At 47.8% G+C, this 13433-nt stretch overlaps 1 protein-coding gene across 1 annotated transcript in view; it reads left to right on the forward strand.

Annotated features, from left to right (window-relative positions):
• The window catches only part of WNT3A (Wnt family member 3A), a gene marked incomplete at its 5' end in the record, with an annotated part of 138110 nt that overhangs the window by 51405 nt on the left and 73272 nt on the right, over positions 1-13433 (forward strand). Inside the window, one exon of the mRNA XM_080387150.1 lies at positions 10152-10426. Coding sequence (XP_080243276.1) covers positions 10152-10426 — 275 coding nt within the window. The remainder of the gene's footprint in view (positions 1-10151; positions 10427-13433) is intronic.

The following is a 13433-nucleotide window of genomic DNA, read 5'->3' on the forward strand; positions in this document are numbered from 1 at the left end:
GCGAGGCCCTGGGAGAAGAAGGGGCTCTGGATGAGGAAAGGTTGGCTGGAAGAGCAGCTGGGAGAAGTCCAGGCACAGCAGAGGCAAGAAGCAGGTGGACTGGACTGAAGAGGCTGAAGAAACAGCCCGGACAGTAGATGAACTTTTGAAACCTTGTGGGGGGTTGGTGGCTGTGCTGGGGCAAGGTGTGGGAGCTGCTTACTGAAGTTAACCTGGGATGGGATGGTAAAAGCCTTGTTGCAGCTGGCTAGTTTTGATAGTGATGTGACATGCCCCCACCCTTCTTATAAGCCCCCTCTAGTGCAAAGAGTATTGTAAGGTAGGGGACACCATCCCCATGTCCTGAATTCTCAGTTCTTGGCTCTGAGGCATGTGCTGGTTGGCAAGTTTATCACAGAGGCCACCTACGCAGAGGACTGGGATATATTGCTCTCTACAGCTACCTGGAAGGAGGTTGTAGTGAGGTGGGAGTTGGTCTCTTTTTCCCAAGTAACAAGCAATAGGACAAGAGGAAACTGCCTCAAGCTGTGACAGGACAGACTTAGATCAAATAGTAAGAAAAAATTCTTTACTGAAGGGGTGGTCAAGCACCGGAACAGGCTGTCCAGTCAGGTGGTGGTGTCACTATCCCTGGAAGAGTTCAAAAAACATGTAGAGGTGGTGCTTAGGGACATGTTTTAGTGATGGACTTGGCAGTGCTGGGTTAATGGTTGGGCTTGATGATCTTAAAGGCCTTTTCTGATGTAAATGATTCTGTCTTGTGCCGGTATCTGGAACAAGCCAGGCTGTGTTGCTGCAGGTGGTCCTTGCTCATCCTGCGCAGATTTCAGGGCCAGCAGGCAATGCTGTTTATGGCAGCACAAGCCAACAGTGACGTCTGCGTATGTTTTTGCAGCTCCTGTGAGCTGTGACTCATCAGTCCCATTGGATTTCATTTCTGCTATTTTGAAAGTAGCTGCGCCTGCAAGGCTGTCAGAGTAAGCCTAAAGAAATCCACTTCTCCTGGGGGTCACTTAACATCTGCTTAACAAGTGATGAGGCTTTGGCCCAAGGTAGCTCTGAGAGGTACCCTTCACAGCTGAGGCCATCTTCTCCAGCCTTGGCTCAGTGTAGGCTCTAATGAGCAGGCACTGACTCTTACACCACCAGTGCTTCGGCTCCCGCATCCATGGTGACGAGTGCTTGGTATCAATCTTTTCTGGCATCCTTCCTTTTCATTCAAAGCAATGTAACATGGCTTTTCATTCCAGCCCCTCTGGTTTAGCTTTCACCATGGAGGAGTTCATGGGTGACCCTTCCCACAAGGGAACAGCACAGCTTTCCTCCCGCATCTCGGTGAGGTGGCTCTCTTGATGGATTCAAGGAGAAAACCCCACTGTGCTGACAGCAGCTGGGTAGTCCTCTTTATACTCCAGTCAAAAACAAAATTCACCTGACCGAAGTCAAAGACTGAGCTTCCAAAACTTTCAAAGCTCACTTCACAAATTCCTTACCACCTTCCTCCCCTGCAATCCCTGTGATGTCTAACCTGCAAGAAGGACCCCAAACCACAGTAACTGGGGGGAAAATGAGCTGTCGGGACAGGCCCCCCCAGTGTAAGAGCAGGTCTGTGCTGGCTCTAAGTAATAAACGCCAGTCTTCCCCCAGTTTATTGGCTCCTGGAGATTACTTAGAGGTGTGTGTATATATATATATATATATTTAATCTAGAGTCTATGTAGTGTCAACTGATGTGTAAATCCTAAACGTGACAGCTCTGGGTTTGTAATCCCTCAAACCAAGGAGGGAATTGAAACCCTTTCTCGCACTCCCTGGGTGCGTGTCCTAACAGACAAGTGCTGGAAAGACTTTACACCTTCTGCCCCTCGAAGATGGGTGTTTGGGTGCCTGAAGCAGCTGACACAACAGGTAGCTTTCTCTTGTCTTTTAGCTTTGAAAAATGAAGCTCAGAGAAAACCGCATGTCTCCCCCTGCAGTCCTGCTAAGCAGATGGGGTGTTTTCTCCATTTTGCACTGCTTGCTAAGTGACTCTCCCAGGGGCACTTAAGAAGTCTGCAGTGTCAGAAATTCAAGACTTGCAGTCCTACCATGACAGTGTCTTTCCTAGTGTGGAACAGGGAGTAGGAGCCTCCATTCAAAAGCAGACATGCTCATGATGGCTGGGAGGGGTGGCTAAGATGTGGGAACTCTTTCCTTAACTGTCATAGATGTCCAGGAGTTATCTGGGACAAATTTGTTCTTTTCCATGTTGTTTATACGTTAATGAGCCCAAAAAGGCATCAAGTCAGTGTCTTACTCAAAGAGCTATGTTTCAAAAAGGATGGTGACATGGTCCTGGGCAGTAAACGGTTATTGGCATGGGAAGTTTGTCTTCACACAGCAGAGTCAGTGTGAGGCATCACCCTGGAGGCATCAAGGTTTCCTTTGCACAGGAACTTCTACACCTTCAGGAGGACCATCTGGAAAAGTGGCACACTGAGTGGAAAACCCTTAGATCAGGGTCCATCTCTACTGCTTGGCTGTCTGTTCTCCAGCTGCTAGGATCTGCTTCCTTCCTTGCAAGATGTACAGCCCAGAACCATCTCAAACAAGATATCTTCCTCCCACCCTTTCTTTCTCCCTTCCCCTTTTTCTTTCTCTCTTCCCTTCCCTTCTTTTCTTTCTTTCTTTGACTGCACAGATCTCAGTTTTCTTTCTAAGAGCAGGCAGTGGAAACAGCAGTGCCCCCTTTCTAAAATACCACCTAGTTATTCAAGCTGTGATCAGGACAAGGGACTTGCAATTTCAGCTCCCAACACATCTGAAGGTGGGTTGTGTTGCCTTGCCCCATGAACCTGCTGTTACCACCAGGCCACTGGTTGGGGAGGAGGGAAAGGTTTAGGGTGTCAAGACTGGGGGTGACAGGGCTCAGCGCTATGGATATGAAGGTAGTAAAAGGGGCTGTAGCTTTTAAAGACCAAATAAACCATTATGTTCATTCTTCTGCATCACCACAGTCCTTCCTCCCACATATCCCAGGGATATCTACCTGACCTGGGGTTAATCATTTAGCCATTCAGAGAAAGATTCAGGGAAAATAGGTCACTGTCTGGGCAGAAGAACACACAAGAGAAGATTTAATATATAAGGCAATTGAGATATTTATGTGGTTATTCATTTGCCTTCTTCATCCCACAACTTGATGACGCTCTGTTTGGCTCCAACATCTTCTGCCCACAATTCTGAAGACATTGCTGAATTTAGCATTGCAGTCTCCCGAGGAGATAAGCAGGATTCTCCTCGGGTGTATGGGTAAGGAAGCAGAAGCACAGACCGACTAAAGGATTTTCCCAAAGTCACATAAAAAAGCCCTGTGAAGCAGGAAATCAAATCTCAGGTCACCTCATCCTCGGGCCTCTCAATCGTCATATTGCTGCTGCTCAGACCTGTGGTTTTTGCACCTCAAGATGTTTTTGCTGCTGAGCCAGGGTAGTTGGAGCTGGTCTGCACAGGACATTCAGGCTCTCAGCTTCATGGTCTGGGCTCTTTAAGAAACGATTTCCAGAAGTGACCAGTGACTTGGAGTCCCCTGCATCAGAGGGCAGCTACAAAGCATCCTTACAGGCCCTCTGTACGTCTCAGCCCCTTGTTCACTAACAGTCAACTCCCTCAAAAGGGTTCAGAACAGCATACCTGGCAGCACCTGCCATCCAAGTCTCTAAGCCCTGCAGGAAAACTCAGGAGCAGGCAGGAGTTAGACAAGCTGAAGGCAGAGCTTGCAGCAGAAGAAATGGGCAACATTTTCTAGCTGACCTTATGCTGCGGTGAAAACAGAGTGGTAAAAATGCTCTTAAGTCAGCTTCCCCAAGAGGCATGAGTCCCTATTAACCTTCTCTTGCCGGATGCCTTTCCAGAAGCTCTCTTCAAGTCATAACGAGCTGCTTGTCTTCTGCTACCAGAACCACCCAGAGAGGAATGAGGCGACCTGACAAATATACTGCGCTTTCCTGTTATCTTTGCGAAGTCTCTTGCATTTTTATATGGCACCTTAATAACCCCTCATTTCCATTACAAGTGCATGCTTTCCTTCTGCTTATCTGTATCTTTATACACTCCTCCTCCATTCCTGCAGCCACACTGCCTCCGGCTACAGGCTGGGGAGCTCTTCAGAGCTCAGCAGGGTCAGGTCTGCTTAGTAATCGGAGGACAGTCCTATAACTTAGGAGGTGGCAGGACGTGATTCACGCAATGGCGCTCTTCCATCTGCGTCAATATTGAACTCGGTGCCTTAAGTTAGGGGTAGGAGCTGTAAACCCAGTGCCCTAATTTCGTAGAGTCATTAAGAGATCGGCTGCAACTTTCTCAAGAGACAAACTCCTAACCTCAGTGCCCGGGGCCAGATCTCAGCTGCTTTGCTCTGCCTGCCTACATTCCCCAGGTAGTTACCATCAGATACAATGCTATTTGCTTCCTGTTGTGTGCTGTTAAGTGGTGGCTGCACTCCACCCCAGGGGTGGCTGCATTTCAAAAGCAGGGGAGTGATTACGGCGTGCACAGGCTGTAAAAGGCATCAGGCTCTTTCTGGGAAGAGGAGAGCCAAGTATAATCAGTGCTTCTTATGGCAAATCCTATCACAACCCTCCTCGAGTTGTAGGCTTGCAGTAGAGGCTAGCGACAGTGAAGAGCTTAGGTAATGGACCTGGGATTTAGGATGGAGGATCTACAGCCAGGGCTGTCCTCTTAACTCCTTGTTCAGCTGCAACCAAGTCCTGGTGAATACAGAAGTTCTGCAGACCCTCCGGCTGCGTTGCCTGAAGCTCCCTGGGTGTTGGTGAGCTCTGCACACATACGCACAGAGAAATACCTCTGTTTTGAGCTAATGGCTCCTGCTGAAGTCCCGGTGCGATCCATGACCTGTGGACTTCCAAGTCAAGGCCACCCCTCTCATACCCACACAAGAGAAGGTTTTCTACACAAACATCATAGCTGTAGATGCTTTCTTTTCAGTGCCTCTCCACAGAATTTGCAAACATCAGTTCAGCACCTACAGAACCTTCCCAGATAGCCAAAGGCCTCAATCAGGTCTCTCCTGAGCAGAGGAAGGGGTGATTCCCAAGAGATGAGGGCTAACCTACCCAAGCGGCATGCTTTAGCTGCTACAGCCATCAGACAGAAGGGGGAAGAAGAATAAGAATTATCATCTCCCTCTCCTGTCCATGGCATAGCAGCATATCAAAAGGCAGCTTCAGTCAGTCACCTTCATCTGGGACCCAACTTAAATGCCTCTATGCAAACACTCGTAGCACGGGGAATAAACAAGAGGGGTTAAAGACCTGCACGTGCCTGAAGGGGCATGATCTTATTGGCATCACTGAGACCTGGTGGGATGGCTCCTATGGCTTGATGGAAGGCTACAGGCTCTTTAGAAGTGGGTGTCACCCTCTGTGTCAATGACCAGCTGGAGTGCATGGAGGTCTGCCTGGGGATGGATGAGGAGCCAATCAAGAACCTACGGGTCAGAATTAAAGGGAGGGCAGGGACCAGGGCAGATGACATTATAGTGGGGGTCTGCTACAGGCCGCCTGACCAGGAAGACTGAGTGGTTGAGCCCCTCTTTAGACAGACAGGAGCAGCCCCACATTCAAAAGCCCTGGTCCTCATGGGGGATTTCAACCACCCCACTGTCTGTTGGAGGGACAACACAGCAGGGCATAAGCAATCAAGCAGGTTCCTGGAATGCATTGATGGTAACTTCCTTCTCCAAGCGACAGAGGAGCCAGTGAAGAGAGGTGCTATGCTGGACTTTGTTCTCATCAGTGAGGAGGGGCTGGTAGGGAATGTGAAGCTCAAGGGAAGCCTTGGCTGCAGTGACCATGAAATTGTGGAATTTGAGATCATTAAGTCTGTGGGGAGGGTGCACAGCAAGATCACTACCCTGAGTTTCAGGAGAGCAGACTTCGGTCTCTTCAGAGATCTGCTTGGTATAATACCATGGGATAAAGCCCTGGAGGGAAGAGGGGCCCAAGAAATTTGGTTAATACTCAAGGATCACCTCCTCCAAGGTCAGAAATGATGCATCCCAACAAAGAAGAAGTCAGGCAAAAATGCCAGGAGGCTGCATGGATGAACAGGGAGCTCCTGGACAAACTTGAACACAAAAAGGAAGCCTACAGAGGGCAGAAACAAGGACATGTAGCCTGGGAGGAATACAGAGAAATTGTCTGAGCAGCCAGAGATCAGGTTAGGAAAGCTAAAGTCCTCATAGAATTATATCTGGCTGGACACATCAAGGGCAACAAGAAAAGTTTCTATGGATACATCAATGATTAAAGGAAAACTAGGGAAAATGTGGGCACACTCTGAAAGGAGATGAGAAAGCTGGTTATCGGGGATATGGAGAAGGCTGAGGTACTCAACAACTATTTTTGCCTCAGTCTTTACTGGCAAATGCTCCAACCACACCGCCCAAGTCACAGAAGGCAAAGACAGGGACTGGGAGAATGAAGAACCACCTGCTGCAGGAGAAGAGCAGGGCTGAGACCATTTAAGGAACCTGAAGGTGCACAAGTCCATGGGACCTGATGGGATACATCTGCAGGTCCTGAGGGAACTGATGGATGAAGCTGCTAAGCCACTATCCATCATATCTGAGGGGTCTTGCCAGTCTTGTGAAGTTCTCACTGACTGGAAAAGGGGAAACATAACCCCCATTTTTAAAAGGGGAAACAAGGAAGACCTGCAGAACTACAGGCCAGTCAGTCTCATCTCTGTGCCTGGCAAGATCATGGAGCAGATCCTCCTGGAAGCTGTGCTAAGGCACCTGGAAAATAAGGAGGTGACCAGTGACAGCCACACTGTCCCACACAACTCCCTTGTCTCTAAACTGGAGACACATGGATTTGATGGATGGACCGCTCAGTGGATAAGGATTTAGCTGGATGCTCACACTCAAATAGTTATAGGCAACAGCTCAATGTGCAAGTAGAGACCAGTGAGTAGTGCCATTTCTCAGGGGTCCATACTGGACCAGCACTGTTAATATCTTTGTTAGTGACAGGGACAGTGGGATCAAGTGCACCCTCAGCAAAGTTTACATTTGCTGATGACACCGAGGTGTGTGGTGCAGTCGACACTCTGGAGAGAAGGGATGCCACCCAGAGGGACCCTGACAGCCTCATGAGCTTCAACAAGGCCAAGTGCAAGGTCCTGCACCTGGGTCGGGGCAATCCCAAGCACAAACACAGGCTGGGCAGAGAACGGATGGAGAGCAGCCCTGAGAAGGACTTGGGGGTGTTGGTGGAAGAAGCTCAACATGACCCAGCAATGTGCACTTGCAGCACAGAAAGCCAACCAAATCCAGGGCTGCATCACAAGAAGCATGGCCAGCAGGTGAAGGAAGGGGATTCTCCCCCTCTGCTCCACTCTCGTGAGACAACCCCCCCCCCCCCCCCCCCCGCCCCCCCCGCAGTGCTGTGTCCAGCTCTGGGGCATCCAACATAAGAAGGACACGGACTTTTCGGAACAAGTCCAGAGGAGACCATGGAGATGCTCAGAGGGCTGGAGCCCCTCTGCTGTGCAGACAGGCTGGGAGAGCTGGGGCTGTTCAGCCCGGAGAAGGGAAGGCTCCAGGGAGACCTTATTGCAGCCTCCCAGTACCTAAAGGGGCCGACAGGAAAGCTGGAGAGGGGTGTCTTACAAGGGCCTGTAGTGATAGGACAAGGGGGAATGGCTTTAAACTGAAAGAGGGGAGATTTAGATGAGATATTAGGAAGAAATTCTTCACTGTGAGGGTGATGAGGTGCCAGCGCAGGTTGCCCGGAGCAGCTGTGGGTGCCCCAGCCCTGGCAGTGCCCAAGGCCAGGCTGGACGGGGCTGGGAGCCACCTGATCTGGTGGAAGGTGTTCCTGCCCTGGCAGGGGTGCTGGAACTAGATGGTCTTTAAGTTCCCTTCCAACCCAAACCATTCTAGGATTCTATGAAAAGGTTCCAAGATTAGTTGGGCCAGAATGGGAGGAAGTGGAAGGGGTGTCGGTTATTCTCAGGCACTATACCCTCTACCTCCCTACCAGAGGGTAATGGCATTTGTCCCACCAGCTTATCTGAATGGCTTCTAAGAGAAGTTCCCCTTTGCCTTTCAGAGACTCCAGGGCTGGTCATTGATACCCTTTGAGACATTATATGAAGCCTGAAGTTTCAATTTCTGGATCCCACCTGGGCTTAGGCAAGGGCAAGATGCCAGGTTCCCAGTCCTGTTAGAACTGGACTCACCTGTTCATGCTCAGAAACTGAGCCTTCACACAGCTTATGAACTGCATGATGCATCTTTTGTAGGAAGCTGGGATCCTCCAGAGTGGACAGATGCTGAACAAGGTTTTTTTTTAAATCACATTGTGGAACTGAAGGTTCCTGCATTTTCCTTTTTTGGTTCTAGCCCTCAGTGACTTACTAATCTCACGATGCGCATTGAGAACATGTTCCAGGACATTGCTCATACTTTCAGCTTGTAAGTTCATGCACATTATTTGATTTGCATATTGTTGTATTTGGTACTCTTCCCAAAGAAAAGTGGTGTTGCACCAGTGCTTGCTTAAGCCTTCAGTCCAGCCGGGACCTCTCTGCAAGCATGCAGTTTTTATTTCTCCCCAAGAACATGTTGGCTTTTTGACTTGGAGTATTAAACTCTCTTCACGTTAGTAAAGCCTGGAAGCATCTAGAGGGCAAAGATTAAGCCAAAATGCTCAGAGAAAGCTCAGATCAGCAAAATACAGTGCAGAGAAGGCTTGAGTGGTTTTGAGTAGGCACCTCGTTAGCTGATGCAAAGCTCAGTAGAAGCTGATGAAGCTGCATCACCTGAAAACCTGAGCTTCTGCCTTGATGGATCCATTCATATTCCAACACTGTCCTAGCCAAACCATCTGAAACGTGTCAGAAACATGTGTTCTTGGCTAAGTGGTCTATAGGCACAAGGTGACCTCGTGGGGGGAGTGGTTAAGGGAGGCCAGTTATCAGAATTCTTGTGTCTTCTTGGAATTACCTCAGAGGTTTGAGAAAATCCCTGTTTGTGGTAAAAATGTCATTTTGCTGTAACCAAAAAGCGTTGCAGTGGCATTTTCTGAGGTGCGGTGTTGAACTCCAGGGTCATTTCTAGTGAATGACAAAATCTCATGAGACCAAAACTGGGGGAGGGGGAATAAAAAGTGATATGTTGATATATTCCTCATTTAAAAACCAGTTTGAAGTGTTTGGTTTTCATTTTGGCACAGTGTAGAAAAAAAGCACTGTCACCCAGGAAAGCCAGGCTAATGCTGAGCTGCCCTTCCCCACCCAGCTCCAGCTAGGATGAAAGGCTATGGAGGAAGGTCTCCACAGAGACTAAGGCTCCTCAATCCCTAACCATGACATCTTTTGGCTGATCCCACCTACCAGCCTGAGGCAGTGGGCAGAAAAGGAAAGCTCATTTCCCGTCCCCTTGTCAGGTAATCGGGCAAGTAAGTAAAACTTTGAATAGATGCAAGTTGTCATATACTGAACACAGTCTCTAAGTGAACTGGACAGCCTGGTAAAAAAAAGGTGGCCTTAGGATGGAGGGTGGGGACAATGTATAGTTTACATAGTGAGGATTGGGGAGTATCTGGCCATGCTGGCATTATCCTATCTTCCAGCCATCAGCAGCTCTCCCAGTCAAGGAGGAAGAGGTGCTTTACCTGGTGCTGGTCCCACCACAAAGGATGGAGGCTATCATTAAGTGTATACCTGCATTTTCCATGTTCCAGGAACATAGCCCAAATTCTGTGCATCTAAAGCCAAGACAGTAGCTCAGGGTATCACTATGTGGTGCATTGCCTGCAAAGTACCATATAGTATCTTCTGTATGTCCCCTGAAACTCAGGTTTGCCCTGCTTTTTGTTTTGCCATGGCCCTGTGCTAAGACCTTAGGATGACCTTAGTTGAAACTTCTTGGCTGACCTCAGTGGTCTTGAATCAAGCCTGGTCCTGCCTACACAGGAGCTTATTTCTTAGGATAAGAAAATGTCTTTGGAGTAGTTCCAAGCTGGACCAGAAGGAAGAGAAGAGTTTCCTGGCCTTCTGCCATGCCTTCGAGTGAAGGTGTTCACAGGGCTGATCAAAGCCACTCGTGGTCCCTTCACTGGCCGCTATTCATTGATTTCTCTCTTTCACAGCTACCAGGGAATCAGCCTTTGTCCATGCCATTGCCTCTGCTGGAGTGGCTTTTGCGGTGACCAGATCCTGCGCCGAAGGCTCAGCCACCATCTGCGGCTGTGACACCCGCCACAAGGGCTCTCCTGGGGAAGGCTGGAAATGGGGGGGCTGCAGCGAGGACGTGGAGTTTGGGAGCATGGTGTCCCGGGAGTTTGCGGATGCCCGCGAGAACAGACCAGATGCTCGATCAGCCATGAACAGGCACAACAACGAAGCTGGAAGGACCGTAAGGACATTTAGTTTCACCTATTTCAATCTCCCTTCAACCTTTTCTTACTGGCCATAATGAACAGTGGGAGGGAGCTGAGAGGAATAACCAAACATAAATCTGGGAAGTTCTACATCATGAAGTGATGATACCTGTCCTATGGTAGTTCTTGTCAGGGAGGTGGTCGATATACTTGATCTATGAAAGTTAGAAGTAAATTCACCCACCCAGATGTAAATGCCTACCTTGAAGGCAGCTGTCCAGACCTCTTTTATAGAGAATGGGTCAAGACAGACAGGTCTAGGATGGGATTTCATCCCAGCTTGAAGGAGACATTTGAAATAGCCCAGTTAATGATGCCCTGACTGTGCCTGTTCCCTTCCATTGGCTGTTGGAAGAAGATGCGGAGTACAGCCAGAGATCTCTGTACTGCAGACACCTGAAGTTAAGAGAGAAGGATCAGGGTTTACAGGGAGGATTCAGCTCCTTAAGCAAATGCATCTTAGTATAAACTGAGATATCCTGAAGTATCCAGCCTGTCCTTGGACTGCTACTGGGAATGACTGTGTATCTCCTGCAGGTCCTCTGCCATCTTGGGATTGATGCTTTAGACACCTCTGGAGCTCACAAATGGGATTAGATGCCTGTGTTTAGGCAACTGAATCATAGCTTGAGTGCAGCTGTCCATTCCCCTGGGATCACCACTCTGCTCTGTAGGCTGGAGGGTGGGGAAGAGCAGGAGAGCATTTCCTACCACCCCTCTTTCTCAACACTCTTCTATTTCCCAGAGAATATTTAAAGGAAATAACAGGCAATGTGACTCTGGTACCTCCTGATTAAACTTGGACCATGCCCCAGAGCCGGTTAATCTGTTTTTGCTTCAAATAGTCACGGAGTAAAATGTATAAGGGAATAGAAAGTACAAAACCTTGCCCTCATCTCAGTGACTGCTTCATACACAGCGAATCTTTTCCATAAAGTGGGACAATCCCAGTGAAAGGACATCCTGGTTTTCATGTCAGTAATAGCTTGTAGATACCAGAAGAACATAATCTAAGGGAAACAATTTATAAATCTGAACCACAAAGCTCTTGCTAATGGAGACCATGCTTCTACTTCTCAGGTAACAATGTTTTGTCTCAGGTAGTGAACTTGAGATAGCTTATCCCTCAGTGGAAGAAAGATACCTCGCTGTGATCAGAAGGAAAATATGGGCTTGTTCCCTCAGCAGAAGGCCTTACATATGTCTAGGAGAGCATATGACTGTGCAATGAGCTATAGCAAAGCCACCACAGTTGTACTGTGAGAAGAAACGGCTGTCCTCAGGCAGGACAGGGCTCCCCTGTGAATTCCCCAGGTAGACACCGTCAAAGTCCAGTGGAGTTATCCCACCTCACACCACAGAAAGCCTGGTCTCAAATAGGGAATACAACCTTTCAAAATTAAATACCACCAGAAACAAGAATTGTCTGCCATGTAGATGACTACAAGCAATAATGTGGTCTCCTCCAGCACTGGCCCAAATTATCCCAGGTACCCCAAGGCATCACGCATTGCTGGTGGCCATTGATGGGGTAGGTAACAAGACAAATAGGACTGTGGAGAAGCTGGGTAGAGTGGAAAGGAGGGATTTGCCTTAAAGTGAGAATCCTTGGATTGAGCTTTGAGCAAACATCCCTGTGACCACAGGCCTGCAGAGCTCTTTTTGCTCTAAGTCTCATTCCTTGACACCGAGTTATCTTCTGACATTTTAGAGATGTCAAAGATTAGACAGCAGGTGACACCACCATCTGAAATCCTATTGCTTTATAAAGCACTAGTGTTTTCCAATCTTACGTGCCAGCATTCATGGGGTAGCTCTTCCAGGCCTCCATACTCAAGTGTTTCCAGCTAAACCTGAGCCATAGGCAACGCTTCATATTAGTTCCCATATGAACTCAAACCCTACCGCTACACCAGAAGCTTTGATTAAGTTCAGCATGATTATATGAACCAAACATTTTGTGGTTCTCCCTCATGGCTAATTACAACCACCTCTGCGGCGGGCGATACTCCGTAAATAACACAGGAAAGCACCTGGTGAACACCAAGGTGCTGATTCATGGCAAATCTTTTGGACTCAGGCTGGCACTAGTCTGTTCACGTACTCGGAAATTTGCTGATCAGCCTGAAAATGCAGATTATCAAGTAAGTTGCATAAGGTTGTCTCCCACCTCAGAGTACTGTGGGGCAACACCTCTAGAAACTTTTAAACTAATTTCATAATAGCAATTCATATAGTGAATAGCAAACTTCTGGGATCAATAATCACCTTTCCATTTATTCCAGGACAGTGTTTTGTGTTGAAGTCTGAGCCTTTCAAAATAAAAAGTTGGGCTCCTATTTTTTTTCTTTGAAATGGTTTTAGAAAAAAAAACATAAGCCTGGCTTAACAACAAAAATACATTGCTTTTCAGGTTTCCAAACATAGCTGCAGCAAGGCTAGACCCTTGTTTGTTTAAGTAAACATGAAACATACGTATAGGATGGAATTCTATGCTAGATGGTTAAAACATTTGATATTTCTTTAATTTCCAGTGGAGTGGCTGTGTATTTCGTTTATGAAGACATTGTTTTAGTAGGTTTGTGTGTTCTTTACTCCTCTGCCCTACGTGTCTGAATTGTGTTCATATGGGACAGTACTGCAACGTTCACACATGAACACTGAGAAGACAGAAGTTAGTATGCACAGAAATATTTTCAGCCCTTAGTAAAAGCACTTGGTAGGTGCTTGAAGTTGGGGTGGGAATCAGAGATAGTCACTGGGAAACAAAATTAAGTTGCAGGGGTTTTATCTGCCTTAGACCAGGCATCTGTACAGGGCATTGACTGGAGGATAAGATGGGTTTTGTTCACAAGTGTAAATGTATCTATGAAAACATTGCATTTTTTTAGGAAATCTTGGCTAAATAGCAGAATGCAATATGTGTTTTGATCACAGGCTAACATCTTCCTCCTTCTTTGCCTTTCCTCTCCTCTTTTTCAG

The sequence above is a fragment of the Falco punctatus genome (assembly GCF_963210335.1).
Source record: "Falco punctatus genome assembly, chromosome: 4".
NCBI classification, from domain to species: Eukaryota; Metazoa; Chordata; class Aves; order Falconiformes; family Falconidae; genus Falco; species Falco punctatus.